At 41.3% G+C, this 15,770-nt stretch overlaps 1 protein-coding gene across 2 annotated transcripts in view; it reads right to left on the bottom strand.

Annotated features, from left to right (window-relative positions):
- Window positions 1-15,770, bottom strand: part of ighmbp2 (immunoglobulin mu DNA binding protein 2) — an 81,641-nt gene that overhangs the window by 21,924 nt on the left and 43,947 nt on the right. For both annotated transcript variants that reach the window (XM_060838429.1, XM_060838430.1), the window contains exon 10: window positions 12,642-12,824. In XM_060838429.1, the coding sequence (XP_060694412.1) occupies window positions 12,642-12,824 (183 nt within the window). The remainder of the gene's footprint in view (window positions 1-12,641; window positions 12,825-15,770) is intronic.

Here is a 15,770-nt window from a genome sequence, read left to right on the forward strand (position 1 = left end):
ACAACTCTCCTGGGCTGACAAAATCCTCAACAAGTTGCAATATATTTCAAAGAACAAAGCAGTCTTTAGGGTAAGACAAGGTGCTCTAAATAAGCAGACAAGACATCATTCCTTGTTGACTGGATGACCACACAACGATAGAGTATTACCCACTTGCGGAACGATCTATAATCATTGATTTGAAATCCCAAGAAACTCCAGCACGTGACAATCTGATACCACTGATTGAATTTTGGCTCCATCACCGTTTAAATTATTTTATAAACTTAATTCATGGAATTTGGATGTCATTGGCCAGGCCTTATTTATTGCTCATCCTAATTGCCCTGGACAATGTGAAGGTGACTTGCTTTCTGAAACTGCTGCAGTCCTGGGGTTTTAGGGATACCCACAGTGCTGTTTAGGAAGGGAGTTCCAGAAATTTGACCCAACGACACTGAAGGAACAGCAATAAAGTTCCATATCAGGATGCCTGGAAGGGAATTTGCAGGTAGTGGTGTTCTCTCTTGTTGGAGAAGATTCTGTCTGGCATATTTGTGTCAGAAATGTCATTTGTCATTTATCAGTCCAAGCCAAGATACTTTCCAGGTCTTGCTGCATATGCAGATTGGCTGCTTCAGTACCTGAGGAATTGCAAATGAGGCTGAACATTGCACGATCAACAATGAACATCACCACTTTACGGTGGAGGAAAGGTCATTGAAGAAACAATCGAAAAGCACTAACCAGACCTGGTCTAACAGAGATGCTCTGGAACTGGGGTGAGTAACCTCCAACAACCTGCGCCATCTTTTATATGTTAGGCATGACTGTAGTTTGGCTTGGGCTCAGAAACAGCAGGCGGCAATATGAAGTCAATCAGTAAAATTTGGAGTGGGAAAGCACCTGGCCCTGATGGTCTCCCAGGTGAGTTTTATGAGGAGTTTATAGGGATTCTGTCAGGGCTGTGTTGGAAATGTACAATCATTCCTATATGCATGAATGCCTACCACCATCTTTGAGATAAGCTAATATTTCCTTCATTCTTAAGAACGGGAAGGTTCCTTGAGGATTGCGCCTCATACAGGCCCATCTCTCTATTAGACAGAATCTTGAAATCTGAATTTAAGATCTTGGGGCTGAGATTGGAGAAAGCGTTGTCCCATATTGTCAAAGAGGACCAGACAGGTTTTATAAGGGGCCATAGGTCTTCTAATAATGTTAGAAGGTTGATGAATATGATCCAAGCATGTCAGTAGCGATCGATTCAGGAGTTGGTGATTTCCTTAGATGCAGAGAAAGCATTTGACCAGATGGAATGGCCATATCTCTTTTATGTCTTAGAGCAGTTTGAGTTGGGTGGGGTCTTTGCTAGGTGGGTGGAGGTTTTATATCGCCCTCCTTGGACCACAGTCATCACCAACTGAGTGAAGTCTGAGAACTTTAGGAATGGCAAAGGTAGTTGTCAAAACTGCCCCCTTTCACCGTTGTAGTTTACGTTGATGATACAGCCACTGGCAGAGGCCATTCATCAGAACGTCCACATAACCACTCTGGAAGTGGGACTAAGGGTACATAAGACAACGCTGCATGTGGATGATGTCCTTCTGTTTTTAATCGGACTCGATGACCTCCATACCCCATATGATACAACGTATCAATTCATCTGGGGCTATTTCAGGTTAAGAGAATAAATTTGCAAAATCGGAGGTTATGCCTTTGGGCATCTTAAGGAAGTGCCAGAGGTTGAAAGTGGCCTTAGGTTCCTCTTTGAGTGGTCACGGGCGAGTTTCCGATACCTAGGTATTTTTATTACTCACACGTTTGATTGGTTATTTAGGATTAACATTGTTCACTTGCTCGACAATATTAGGTAAAGGGGCAGTGAAATGAGATCTGGGTGTTCTTGTACACCAGTCAATGAAGTTAAGCATGCAGGTACAGCAGGTAGTGAAGAAGGCTAATAGCATGCTGGCCTTCATAACAAGAGGGATTGAGTATAGAAGCAAAGAGGTTCTTCTGCAGCTGTACAGGTCCCTGGTGAGACAACAACTACAGTATTGTGTGCCGTTCTGGTCTCCAAATTTGAGGAAAGACATTCTGGCCTTTGAGGGAGTGCAGCACAGGTTCATGAGGTCAATTCCTGGAATGGTGAGACTACTTTACGCTGATAGACTGGAGGAACTGCGTTTGTATACCCTTGAGGTTAGAAGACTGAGAGGGGATCTGATTGAGACATATAAGATCATTAAAGGATTGGACACTCTGGCAGCAGGAAACATGTTTCCGCTGGTGGGTGAGTGCTGAACCAGAGGACACAGCTTAAAAATACGGGGTAGACCATTTAGGACAGAGATGAGGAGGAACTTCTTCACCCAGAGAGTGGTGGCTGTGTGGAATGCTCTGCCCCAGAGGGCAATAGAGGCCCAGTCTCTGGATTCATTTAAGAAAGAGTTGGATAGAGCTCTCAAGGATTGTGGAATCAAGGGTTATGGAGATAAGGCAGGAACAGGATACTGATTAAGAATAATCAGCCATGATCATATTGAATGATGGTGCAGGCTCGAAGGGCAGAATGGCCTCCTCCTGCACCTACTGTTCCAACCAGGGATGATGGAATCAGGGTTCAAACTATGGGCAGTGAGAGGAATTTCTAGTTTGAGAGACTTGTTTGAGGGGGAGTTATGATGTGTTTTGAGCAACTGAGTCGCAAATACAGTTTGCCTAGCAGAGATCGTTTCTGTTTTTTTCCGGTTAGGGATTTCATCCAGAAGACAACACTTCTCACTAAGCCCTATAAGCCCGATACAGAGAGGTTGTTGCTACGTGCCACAAGTACCCTTTTGGTTAGTGCCTTCTATCGTCTGTTGGGTGGCAGGGCTTGCCAGGATATTAACCGGTTTTGAGAGGTCTGGGAGCAAGAGCGAGGTGTGGAGGTCTCTTCTGAAACATGGGAGGACATATGGGAGAACATGCAAAAGATTTCAATCTGTATTAGGACGCGCTATGCACAGGGTTCATTTGGCATTGGACAGTCTGGTGAAATTTTAAAAAGGGGCATCTTCAGTGTGTCCCAAATGTAAACTAAGTGTAGGTACTCTTGCCCATTGCTTATGGACATGCCACAGGGCCTGTGTTTATTAGAGTGTTGTGGCGAGAGAAATAGGGAGAGTATTGAGGACCTAAGTTAAAGTAGACCTGATATCTCTCTTCCTAGGCCTACCAAATTTATCATTTTTAAACTGGCATAGGAAGAAACTATTTAATATTCTTACTTACTGTGCATGGAAGAATATTCTGATGAATTGGGTGTCTGAGAACCCGCTGGGCTTGTTGGGATGGTGAAAATTAATCATGGAGCACATTTCCTTGGATTCTTTTTTACAAACATGGTGCACCACACAACAGACCTTTTTTTTAATATATAAGGTATGGCAGCCCTTTTTGAGTTATTTGGATCCAGATTTGTCTGTTATCTTAACTAGGGCATTTGTTTTAACCGGATGGTTAGATTTGCTGAGCCCTGGGCCCTAGAAAGGGGGAGCTCCTCAGTTAATATAAGTATATATACACAATGCTCCTGTTTTTTTTGTTTAGGAGCTTTGCACTGAGCATTGTTACTTTGTATTCTTGTGTGTTCTTTTGTTTTGTTGTATTAATCACTTACTTATTTATTGGTATTGCCTCGCACAGTGTTTGGTTTTGTATTTTAGGGTAGACTCGTAGTCGGTAGACCATAGTATTGTAATTTGGGTTTTTCTTTATTATACTGGTATTTCTTATTTGTTATGTTTTCAATAACTTACAAAAAGAGAAAAAAAATCAGTAAACAACAAAAAAAATCAAAGAACTGTGGATGCTGGAAATCTGAGACAAAATCAGAAACTGATGGAGAAAGTCAGCAGGTTTGGCAGCATCGGTGACGAGGAAGCAGAGTTAGGAAAGGGTCACCAGATTTGAGATATTAACACAGCTTTCTCACCAGAGATACAGCCAGACCTACTGAGTTTTTCCAGCAATGTCTATTGTTGTATGTGAAGTAAATTAGTGTTGTCCAAGATGCTTATCAGACTTGTGGGCAATTGGGTCATTAGATTCACCATAATATATGAGATATTTGCATTATTAATAAATTAAATTTGCACTCTTGCAATTTAATTTGAAGCTTTAAACCAAACTCAATGCTAATACAATTGTTGCCATAGCCAGGAGAACAGTTTAACAAGAGCTTTGCAAGACATCTGTTTCACAAAGCAAACCTACTGCATTGACTTTCAAATGCTGATGACAATCTGTTAACTGAAGTGCTCTCGCTTCAACAGTGTACTCCAATTTACTTAAAACAAACATTTTTTTCATGAGTAAACTGTCTCCATTTTATCAGATATCATATATTAGGGAGGGATAAGAAATGATAAATCTCTGGCTTCTGCATTCTGACTTTAAGTTTTGTTGCCTGCCATTTCTGGACATAATGGCAAGACATTAAACAAACCTCTGGCTCAATGCCAACTTGCTGTAATTTCTCCTCTTCTTCTTATAATACCCCATGCCTTTCAATTGCTTGTTTAAACAAAATTTAAAATGACATCAGAATACAATTTAATGCTGCTACTCTACCCCGGCTTGTAAAATCGCATATTTCAACCCTCAGTATCAGCCACGCAGTAACTGTCCAGTTGTTTTGCAAAAACTGCCATTTCCCACTGAAACCAAAAACTACTTCATGGTATAGGTAAAGTAGGTGCAGATATGATATTTTTCCTAGCTGTGGAAACAACCATCAGGGACAACTTAAAAGAAATGTCATTTATGACAAAGATTAATTTTTCTTTCAGAGGATGGTGAATCTTTAGAATTCTTAACACAGAGGGATGTTGAAACGCAATCTCTGAACATACTTGAAGTGAAATTACAATGGCATTATGGGATAGTGTGGATAAAAGGCACTGAAGTATTCCATTAGCCAGAAGTAACATTATCGATTTTTAACCTCACTCGACTCATTATTTAAAAAGGTTATTTGCTGCAGGATCTTGGTATAATCTCTGATATGAAATGATAGCTATTAAGGAAGTGGGTACAAGATGATCAAAGCAGGGACCTGAATATTCAAGGATATTAGACATTTCAGACAATTTGGCAGAATGGAAAAGGAGATAGCTTAGCTGTTAACAAAAACGGATTCTAGCATAGGAGCGAAAAGTGATCTTGGCTCAGAAGATCAAAGTGCAGAATCAGTTTGGTTGGAATGAAGAAACAGCATGAAACAAAACATCATTGAGGGGAGTAGTTTTTAACCCCACCCCCAACATTAGTTACAATTTATATAGCAAGAAAAAATGTGAGTTTCTAAGAAATGTTCCGTGGCAACTTTAATTTTCAAATAGATTGGATGAATCAAATTGGCAAAGATATACTTGAGTCGGAGATCATAAAGTGCACGCACAGCAATTTATTTGAACAATAAATTAAGGAACAGGGGCTGTTTAAGACCGCAAAGTATAATGACATATTCAATTAATAATCTCATGGTAAAAGGATCCTACAGACAGGAGTGATCATAATATGATAGTATTGCACATCCAGTTTGTTAGTGAGAAACTTGGACATGAAATTAGTATCTTAATTTTAAATAAAGACAAATGTAAAGGAATAAAGTTGATTGGTCAAACAGGTTAAAAGCAGCAGAGTGCGTTAGCGAAGATTTCACAACTATCAACAAAGGTGCATTCCATTAAGAAAGTAAAACTCTATGAGAAGATGCCTCATCTGTGGCTAACTAAGAAAATACGCATAATGCTAAAAAAGATTATTGGAAGAATTTTTAGAAACCAGCAAAGAATGACTTAAAAAGAAAGTAAAACAGCCAGAAATAAAACAAAACCTAACAGGTTCTACAATCATATACAAATAAATAGTAGCTTATGAGAGCAATGGTCTCGCAGAGTATGATACTGGAGTATCAAAGAAATGGGACAGACTTTAAACAAGTAGCTTGTACTTGGCTCCAATGTAAAAAAAAGAAATATAATCTGAAAAACATTAATAGAAGATCAAAGAGGACCTTAAAACAATCACTTAAAAACAAACAAATCGAAAGAGAAGTCATACAAAATGGCCAAGATCAGCGGAAAACTAGAAGATTGAAAAAACTTTAAAGGTCAACAGAAAGCTACAAAAAGAGCTACAAAGAAAAGTAGCATAGAACATGAGAAAAAACTAGCACAGAATATAAAGACAGATGTCAAACGCTTCTATAAATATGTAAACTGAAAGAGAGAGGCTAAAGTAATTGTTGGTCCTTTGCAGGATGAAAAAGGGCATTTAGTCATAGGATATAATGAAATGGCCGAGGCACTGAATAGGCAATTTGTGTCGGTCTTCACAGTGGAGGGCGCGCATAACATGCCAATAATTGACAAAGAGAAGCTAGGTGAGAACCTGGAAACAATTATTATTACGGAAGAGGTAGTGTTAGGCAAGGTAATGGAGCGAAGGATATACAAGTCTCCTGGCCCTGATAGAATGCATCTCAGGGTACTGAAAAAGAGATGATAGGACAATTAGCAAATGCACTTGTAATTTTTCAAAATTTGCTGCACTCTGGGGCTGTTTCAGCAGACTGGAAAACAGCAAATGTGACACCACTGTTTAAAAAGGGCAGTAGAGAATAAATGGGAAATTATAGACCTGTTAGCTTAACTTCTGTAATGGGGAAGATTCTTGAATCTATTATCAAGGAAGAAATAGTAAGGCATTTAAGTAGAAGTTGCCCTGCATGGGTTCATGAAGGGCAGGTCATGATTAACTAATCTTTTGGAATTTTATGAAGACATTACTAACATGGTGGACCCAGTAGATGTTGTGTATCTAGACTTCCAAAAAGCCTTCGATAAGGTGCTGCACAAGAGGCTGCTGCATAAGACAAAGATTCAAGGTGTGAAGGGTAAAGTATCAGCATGGACAGAGGATTGATTGACTAATAGGAAGCAAACAGTAGGGACAAGCGAGTGCTATTTTGGTTGGCAATCAGTAAGTAGTGGCGTGCTTCAGGGTTCAGTGTAGGGACTGCAATTATTCACAATTTACATAGGTGATTTGGAGTTGGGGACCACATATAGTGTGTCAAACTTTGCAGATGACACTCATCTGAGTGGCGGAGCAATGGACTGCAAAAGTTTGCAGAGGAACATAAATAGTCTAAGTCAGTGAGCAAAGGTCTGGCAGATGGAATACAATGTTGATAAATGTGAAGTCATTCATTTTGGTAGGAATAACAGTAAAAAGGACTATTACTTTAATGGCAAAAAGTTACAGCATGCTGCTATGCAAAGGGACCGGGGTGGCCTTGTGCATGAATCACAGAGGGTTGGTTTGTAGGTACAACAGGTGATTAGGAAGGCAAATGGAATTTTATCTTTCATTGCTAAAGGGATTGAATTTAAAAGCAGAGAGGGTATGTTGCAGCTGAATACGGTGCTGGTAAGGCCACAACTGGCATACTGCATTCAGTTTTGGTCTCCTTACTTGAGAAAGGATGTACTGGCATGAGGGGGGTGCAGAGGAGGTTCACTGAAGTGATTCTGGAGTTAAGGAGGTTGGCTTATGAGGAGAGATTGAGTAGACTGGGCCTATTCATTGGAATTTAGAAGAATGAGGGGGCATCTTATAGAAACATATGAAATTATGAAGGGAATAGATAAGATAGATGTAGAGATGAGGTTTCCACTGGCAGGTGAAACTAGGACATTAGAGGAGAGCCTCAAAATTAGGGAGAGCAGATTTAGGACTGAATTGAGAAGGAACGTCTTCACCCAGAGGGTTGTGAATCTATGGAATTCCCTGCCCAGTGAAGTAGCTGACACTATTTCAGTGAACGTTTTTAAAGCTAAGATAGATATTTTTGAACAATAAAGGAATTAAGGGTTATGGTGAGAGGGCGGATAAATGGAGCTGAGGCCATGATAAGATCGGTCATGATGTTACTGAATGGCGGAGCAGGCTCCAAGGGTCAGATGGCCTACTCCTGCGCCTAGTTATTATGTTCTTATTACTCAGGAAAAGCATTAGGAGGACTAATGGGATGAAAGTGGCTCAGTTCCCATTGACCTGTAATCTAGGATCTTAAACAAAATGGCTCCAGAGACAATAGGTGTAATCTTCCAAAAGTTCCTAGATTCTGCAAAGCTACCAAGAGGTAAACCATAAGGTAACACCTCTGTTAAATAACTAGAGAGACAAAAGCAGGAAACTTTAGGCCAAGTAACCCTACATCTGTCATTAAGTAAATGGTGGAATCTATTACTCAGGATTTAATAACAGGACAATTTGTAAATCAAAACATTAGGCATAGTTTCTTGAAAGGGAAATTGCGTTTGCCAAATTTATTAGAGTCCTTTCAGGATCCAACATGAAGGAGGAGACAGTGAGGACTGCAGATGCTGGAGATCAGAGTCAAGACTGTGGTGCTGAAAAACCACGGAATGGCAGGCGGTGACCAGTGGTGTGCCGCAGGGATCAGTGCTGGGACCGCAGCATTTTACAATGTACATTAATGGTATAGATGAAGGTATTAAAAGTCATACTAGCAAATTTGCTGATGACACAAAGCTGGGTGGCAGGGTGAAAAGAGAGGAGGATGTTAGAAGTTTACAGGGCGATATGGACAGGCTAGGTGATTGGACGGATGCATGGCAGATACAGTTTAATGTGGATAAACGTGTGGTTATCCACTTTGGTGGCAAGAACAGGAAGGCAGATTACTACCTAAATGGAGTCAAGTTAGGTAAAGGGGCAGTACAATGAGATCTAGGTGTTCTTGTACATCAGTCAATGAAAGCAAGCATGCAGGTACTGCAGGCAGTGAAGAAAGCTAACAGCATGCTGGCCTTCATAACAAGAGGAATTGAGTATAGAAGCAAAGAGGTCCTTCTGCAGCTGTGCAGGGCCCTGGTGAGACCGCACCTGGAATACTGTGTGCAGTTCTGGTCTCCAAATTTGAGGAAAGACATTCTGGCTATTGAGGGAGTGCAGCGTAGGTTCACGAGGTCAATTCCCGGAATGGCGGGACTATCTTACATTGAAAGATTGGAGCGACTGGGCTTGTATACCCTTGAGCTTAGAAGGCTGAGAGGGGATCTGATTGAGACATATAAGATTATTAAAGGATTGGACACTCTGGAGGCAGGAAGCATGTTTCTGCTGATGGTGGGTGAGTTCCGAACCAGAGGGACGCAGTTTAAAAATAAGGGGTAGGCCACTTAGAACAGAGTTGAGGAGAAACTTCTTCACCCAGAGAGTGGTGGCTGTATGGAATGCTCTACCCCAGAAGGCTGTGGTGGCCAAGTCTCTGGATACTTTCAAGAAAGAGTTGGATAGAGCTCTTAAGGATAGTGGAATTAAGGGTTATGGGGATAAGGCAGGAACAGGATACTGATTGAGGATGATAAGTCATGATCGTAATAAATAGTGGTGCTGGCTCAAAGGGCAGAATGGCCTCCTCCTGCACCTATTGTCTATTGTCAGGCAGCATCCGAGGAGCAGGAGAATTGATGTTTCATGCATAAACACTTCATCAGGAATGAGGCTTGTGGGCCAGGGGGGTCTGCAGAGGTAAATGGGAGGGATGGGGCTGAGGGGAAGGTGGCTGGGAATGTGATAGGTAGATGAAGGGGTGGGGCGGGGAGAAGGTGATGGGTCAGAGAGGAAGGTAAAGCCGATAGGTGGGAAGGAAGATGGACAGGTCAAAAGACGGTGGCAAGTTGGAGGTTTGGGACTGGGATAAGGTGGAGGGAGGGGAAATGAGGAAATCCACATTGATCCCATGTGGCTGCAGGGTCCCAAGCTGGAATATAAGGCGTTCTTCCTCCAGGTGTCGGGTGGTTAGGGTTTAGTGATGGAGGTGGCCAGGACCTGCATGTCCTTGGTGGAGTGGTAGGGGGAGTTAAATCATTTGGCACCGGGTGTCCCAGAGATGTTCTCTCAAACGATCCATAAGTTGGCATCCTGGACTCTCAATCTCCAGTAACTGACTAACCATGGACATCTACTATAAACCCACAGACTACTATAAACCCATAGGCTCCCACCGCTACCTGGACTATACTTCCACCCACCCTGCCTCGTGTAAAAATGCCATGCCGTATTCCCAATTCCTCCACCTCCACTGTATCTGCTCCCAGTAGGACCAATTCCACCACAGAACATCCCAGATGGCCTCCTTCTTCAAAGACCACAATTTTCCTCCCACATGGTCGACAATGCCCTTCAGCGCATCTTCTCCACTTCCCGCACATCTGTCCTTGAACCCCACCCCTCCAATCGCAACAAGGACAGAAACCCCCTGGTCCTCACCTTCCACCCAACCAATCCCCATCATCATCGCATCATCCTCCACCACCTACAAACAGATCCTGCCACAAGGGATATATTTCCCTCCCCGACCCTATCTGCGTTTCGGAGATTCCATTCCCTCCGCGACTCCCTGGTCAGATCCACATCCTCCACCAGCTCACACCTCAATCCCAGCACCTTCCCCTGCCACCCAAGAAGTGCAAAACCTGCGCCCACACCTCTCCTCTCACCACCATCCAAAGCCCCAAAGGATCCTCCACATCCAACAGGAATTTACCTGTACTTCCATATATATCTTCAACTGTATCCATTGCACCCGAAGTGGTCTCCTCTACATCGCTGAGACAGGAGGCCAACTTGCGGACTGTTTCAGAGAACATCTCTGGGAAACTCGCACCAAACAACCCCACGACCCCATGGATCAACACTTTAACACTCCTCCCACACCACAAAGGACATGCAGGTCCTGGGCCTCTTCCATCACCAAATCCTAACCACTCGACACCTGGACGAAGAACGCCTCATCTTCCGGCTTAGCAATATATTAGGATGGATAGAGATAAGCTTACAGGCAACATGAACTCAGAATAAATGCGTCCATTTCTGACTGCCAAACTCTAACAAGTGGAGTGCCATAGGGCAATTAATACTGGAGTCTGAACTGTTTGTGATTGATATTAATGACTTCAATGAAGGAACCAAATACATGTTAGCCAAATTTGCAGGTAATACCAAGATAGATAGGAAAGGCTTTTGGGAAGAAGGCATAAAGATTCTGCAAAGGGCCACACTAACTGAGTGGCCAAAATCTGGTGAAGCATAATCTGATTGTCCAATTTAGTGGAAAAATAAAAAGCAAGATATGATTTAAATGGACAGACTTCTGAATAACATAGCGCAGCAATTTCACAGAATCCCTTACAGCGTGGAAACAGGCCATTTGGCCCAACAAATCCACACCAACCCTTCGAAAAGTATCTACCTAGACCCATTCTCCTACCCAATTACTCTAGATTTACCCCTGACTAATGCACCCAACCTGCACATGTTTGGAATGTGGGAGGAAACCGGAGCGCCCGGAGGAAACCCACGCAGTCACGGGGAGAATGTGCAAACATCGTACAGATTTTTTGCCAAAGGCTGGAATCGAACCTGGGTCCCTGGTGCTGTGAGGCATCAGTGCTAACCACAGCACTATCGTGGTGCCCCGTTTGATCAACCTTGCACATGAATTACAAGATGTTAGCTTGTAGGTTAAGCAAGGCAGTAGGAAGACAAATAGAATGTTATTCTTCATTGCAAGGCAAGAGAACAAAAGCAAAGACTTGTCACATAATGGGCATACCTAAGTGCACACTTAACGTTTGCTCTTTTTGCTTAACAAAGGATATACATGTCTGACAGCTCACTAGTTTGATTCTTGGGAAGGTGGATTGTTTATCGGGAAGGTTGAACCTATGTGCATTGGAGATTAAAATAAAGAAAGGTGACCTTTAGGAAACATAACTGATTCTGTCGGTGCTTTGCAGGATGTTTCCCCTCATGGGCGAATCTAGAACAAGGCAATAGTTTCAATATAAAGTTCTCCCATTTAAGATAGAGATAAGGACTAGGTTCTTTTCTCAGAGAGCGGTTTCTAACCCAGAGAATAACTGAGGCTAGGTTATTGAACATATTGAAAGATGAGTGAAACACAGTTTTGATCTGCAAGGGAGTCACAGTTATAGTTGGCAAGCAATCAAGTGGAGCAAAGGCCATTATCAGGACAGCCATGATTTCACTGAATTTAGGGGCAGCAGGATTTAGCGGCAAAGGGCCTATTCTTGTCAATATTTTTTATGTTCTTATATTCTCAAAATGTTCCCAAGATTTTCATAAACTTTATCAAAGTTTGACATAAACGAGCAAGAAGAACATTGATATGTAGAGAGATTGAAAGTCAGGAGGGGGTTACAGAGATAGAAAGGAGTGATAACCATCTTGGAGAAATGAGCAAAGGATGGGAATTTTAAAAATGGAGGCTTTGCCACACAAGAACATATGTAGGTCTGTGTGTATTGAGTTAAATGGGCAAACAGGATTTGGTGAAAGTTAGGAAAAGAGGCATCAGAGTTTTGGATGAACTCACATTAAAGGAGGATGGAAGACGGAACATCAAGTAAGGCATAATGGAACTGTATAAACTGTTAAATACCTAGCAATTTCCAGTTCTGATGAGAGGTTATTGACCTGAAAGATCAAGCACTTCTCTTTCTTGATACCGTCTGAATGTTTCCAGTATTTTCTGTTTTTATTACCATGCTTACTTTAGCAAGTGATGCGCCACCATCTTGTGAGCTGTGAGTCGTCCACAGTACATCTGTTTGGAGGCCCATTCCATTATGGAACTATGCATTCGATACTGTACAGTCAGCATTCTCACCATCTGTTCACCAAATCTCTGGATTAGTCGCTCCATCAAGCTGAGCGATAGGCCATTAGCTGCAGCTCTGTTGGAAGTGTTGAAAAAACAGTTAACTGCAAAGGAAACCCAAATATGACAGAGAGGTATATTCAATTAAGGGTAGAGTACAATTATAAAATTAGCATCACACTAATAATTTGCTGTTCATCTGCAAAACTAGGTATACACAAAGAAGAATACTAGAATACATTACCATACAACCTTAATTTGTTTCGTTAAATATTGCACATTCAATAGAATATTTCCATTAGTTCACCATCTAGAATGACCCTGTAAGTGAAATTTCTGATGCCACAGGCTGATAATGTGAACCCTAAGGTTATTCAGACATGGAAATAAAGCCTTATTTTCAAGATAATCAAGCAATGGCAAGTTTAAATTATTTGTTAAAATGAAAAGCTTGGTACAAACATTTAGCATTAATCCTAAACCATAACTTCCTGAAAAAGGACTTCAGCTCTCAGCCAGCATAGCGTCCAATGAAAAACTCTCTCATGTAATTACTGATGTGCAGCACAATCACTTCCCTAGACAATGCTAAACGTTTGATGCTATACTAGACAAGAATAGTCCTGCTCCCAGACCACCACTAACACTGCTCCTCAACTACAAGGTTCATAACTGCAGTCTTCTCTTCAAATTCAACCGTAAGGTATAAATGTCCTAGAAAATTCTAATTGCCCTCAAGAAGGTGATAGTGGACTATATTGTGGAACCACTGCAGAGTCAACTTGGTGAAGGTTATGTTATGTAGGGAATTCCAACGCTTTGACCCAGCTATGAAAGGGTCAACATGTTTCCAAGTTGGAATGACGGGTAAATTGGAGGAGAACTTGGACTAACCAGTTTTCTCACGTACCTCCTACTGTTTTCCTTCTAGATGGTAGAGATTGTTGGTGGCTTTCCAGTCTATGATAATTCGAGCCTCTCCCATTTCTTGTGCCCCTCTCTCAGTAGTTCACGACATTGTGTAGCCAGAAACTTTGTTCAATCTTTGGCATCAACAATTTTGTTGTTATTCCTTTCCTGCTGGGATATAGCTCTACAAACACCAGCAGTACCTCATCCATAAAATCAGAACAGTAACGGCATAGAAAGAGGCTATTCGGTTAATTTTCGTTGTTTTATACCTCTGCAATTGCAACTGGCCTACCTTCACTCTCCTACCTTTCTCCTGTGGACCTGCACAATTTTTTTTCCTTTCAGATAATTGTCCAATTCTCTCTTGAAAGCCGCAATTAATTTTGTCTCCATCACACTCCCAAGCAGTTAATTCAAGGTTCTAACCACTTAGTGGATAAAATATATTCTCATGTTACTGTTGCCTCTTTTGCCAACCAGTTGGTCACTCTGCATTTAGTGGCTTTAACAGCTTGTAGGAAAACCATAAGCAAGTCCAATGCTATGCCATCACATATACGCTCCTGCACAGATATCAAGAGTTTCTCCAACTCTATCCAGGAATGCTGAGGACATCCAAAGGACATGGATCCCAAAGTCTGCTAATTAAATTGCCTGGATGCTATACTCAGATGAGAATGGGTAGTTCCTTCCATAATACTGCTCATTTTGTTTGAAACGCTCGCTGTTTTTTCATTATTTTACTTAAGTTAATCACTTTTGATTTGGAACTTTGAACTGAAGATGACTTTTGGACTGTGACTAGCAGCTTGTTTAAAAAAAGAGGAGAACAAACATGAGGTTTATGAGGCCAGGCCTGAAAGTTAATTTCAGCTTAATTCTTGTTAAAAAGTGCTCCAGAGCTACTTGGACCCCACAGAAGTATTATACTCAAGCTAATGTTTAATGTTAACTAGGATCTCGTCAGTCAGGCCAAAATTTGAACTCATTTTTGGACTTGCTCAGGAAAAAGGATTGCGTTATGCGAATGCTATAAGATGGAGGTTTGCTTGCTCCCTGGTTATCCTCAGAGTACCAACTTATTGATATTTCAGAGAATAGAATCTCAGTTATATGAATTAAATGAATATTTCTCATAGCCTACTTGAAGATATATGCATGCATCAGTCTCGTCAGAAACTAAGCAAGAAATAATCCTATCTGCAGGTGACTCATCAAATTATTATATCTGCTTAAATGAACTGGCTGTTTTGTTTTTTGATTTATTCCTTAATTGTGCCTATTTGTCTGTCTTCATGTGCGAATTGGGGCTAGAATTAAAGAGGCTTGCATTTAAATCATAAACGCTAATTAGAATACCTTGTGATTTAATTCTGCTGTGCTAAAGCTACTGTATTACTAATAGATGGTAAAATATTTTGTTTACGCTAGAAGCCTGGTGTCATGCTATTGATTATTCACAGAGTCTAGTACTGGTTGTTCAAAAAGTCAGGTTAGTAACCATTGGGGTCAATTCTGAGGTTAACTAAGTATTTTAATTTGACTGCGTTGTTAATACAGAGACAGGAAGGCTGATTTGATTCAGCTATCTGTCTCCATGTTATAAGACTTTCTATCTCTAATGTACTTCATGCTTATAAATCTCCAAGACATCTGTGCTCCATCAATTCTAGCCTCCTTTGCATTCCACCTTTAATTCCTGCACCATCAGTGGCTATACCTTCAAATGTCACAACTCTGAAATTCTTTCCTTAACCCCCTCCACCTCACTCTTCTCCTTTAAGCCACCTCTTAAAATATGCCTCTTTAACCAAGATTTTTGATCATCTGCTGTCAGATCTCCCTCAGTATCAAATTCTGTTAGTAAAATGTCCCAAATGTTATCAAAGTTGATCATGTCACACAAGTACAATTTGTTACTGCAGCAAATTTACTGCAGTAAATGCAAGTGAACAGGCCCAAGCATTTTCTGAGCAAAAACCAATGAATTGCATTTGCTGGAAATTTGAAACTAACACAGAAATTGCTGGAGAAAGTCAGCAGTTCTTGTTCTGAAGAAGGGTCACCAGATTCAAAGCAGTTTCTCTTCTCAGACGCTGCCACATCTGCT

The sequence above is a fragment of the Hemiscyllium ocellatum genome, chromosome 18, assembly GCF_020745735.1.
Source record: "Hemiscyllium ocellatum isolate sHemOce1 chromosome 18, sHemOce1.pat.X.cur, whole genome shotgun sequence".
Lineage (NCBI taxonomy): Eukaryota > Metazoa > Chordata > Chondrichthyes > Orectolobiformes > Hemiscylliidae > Hemiscyllium > Hemiscyllium ocellatum.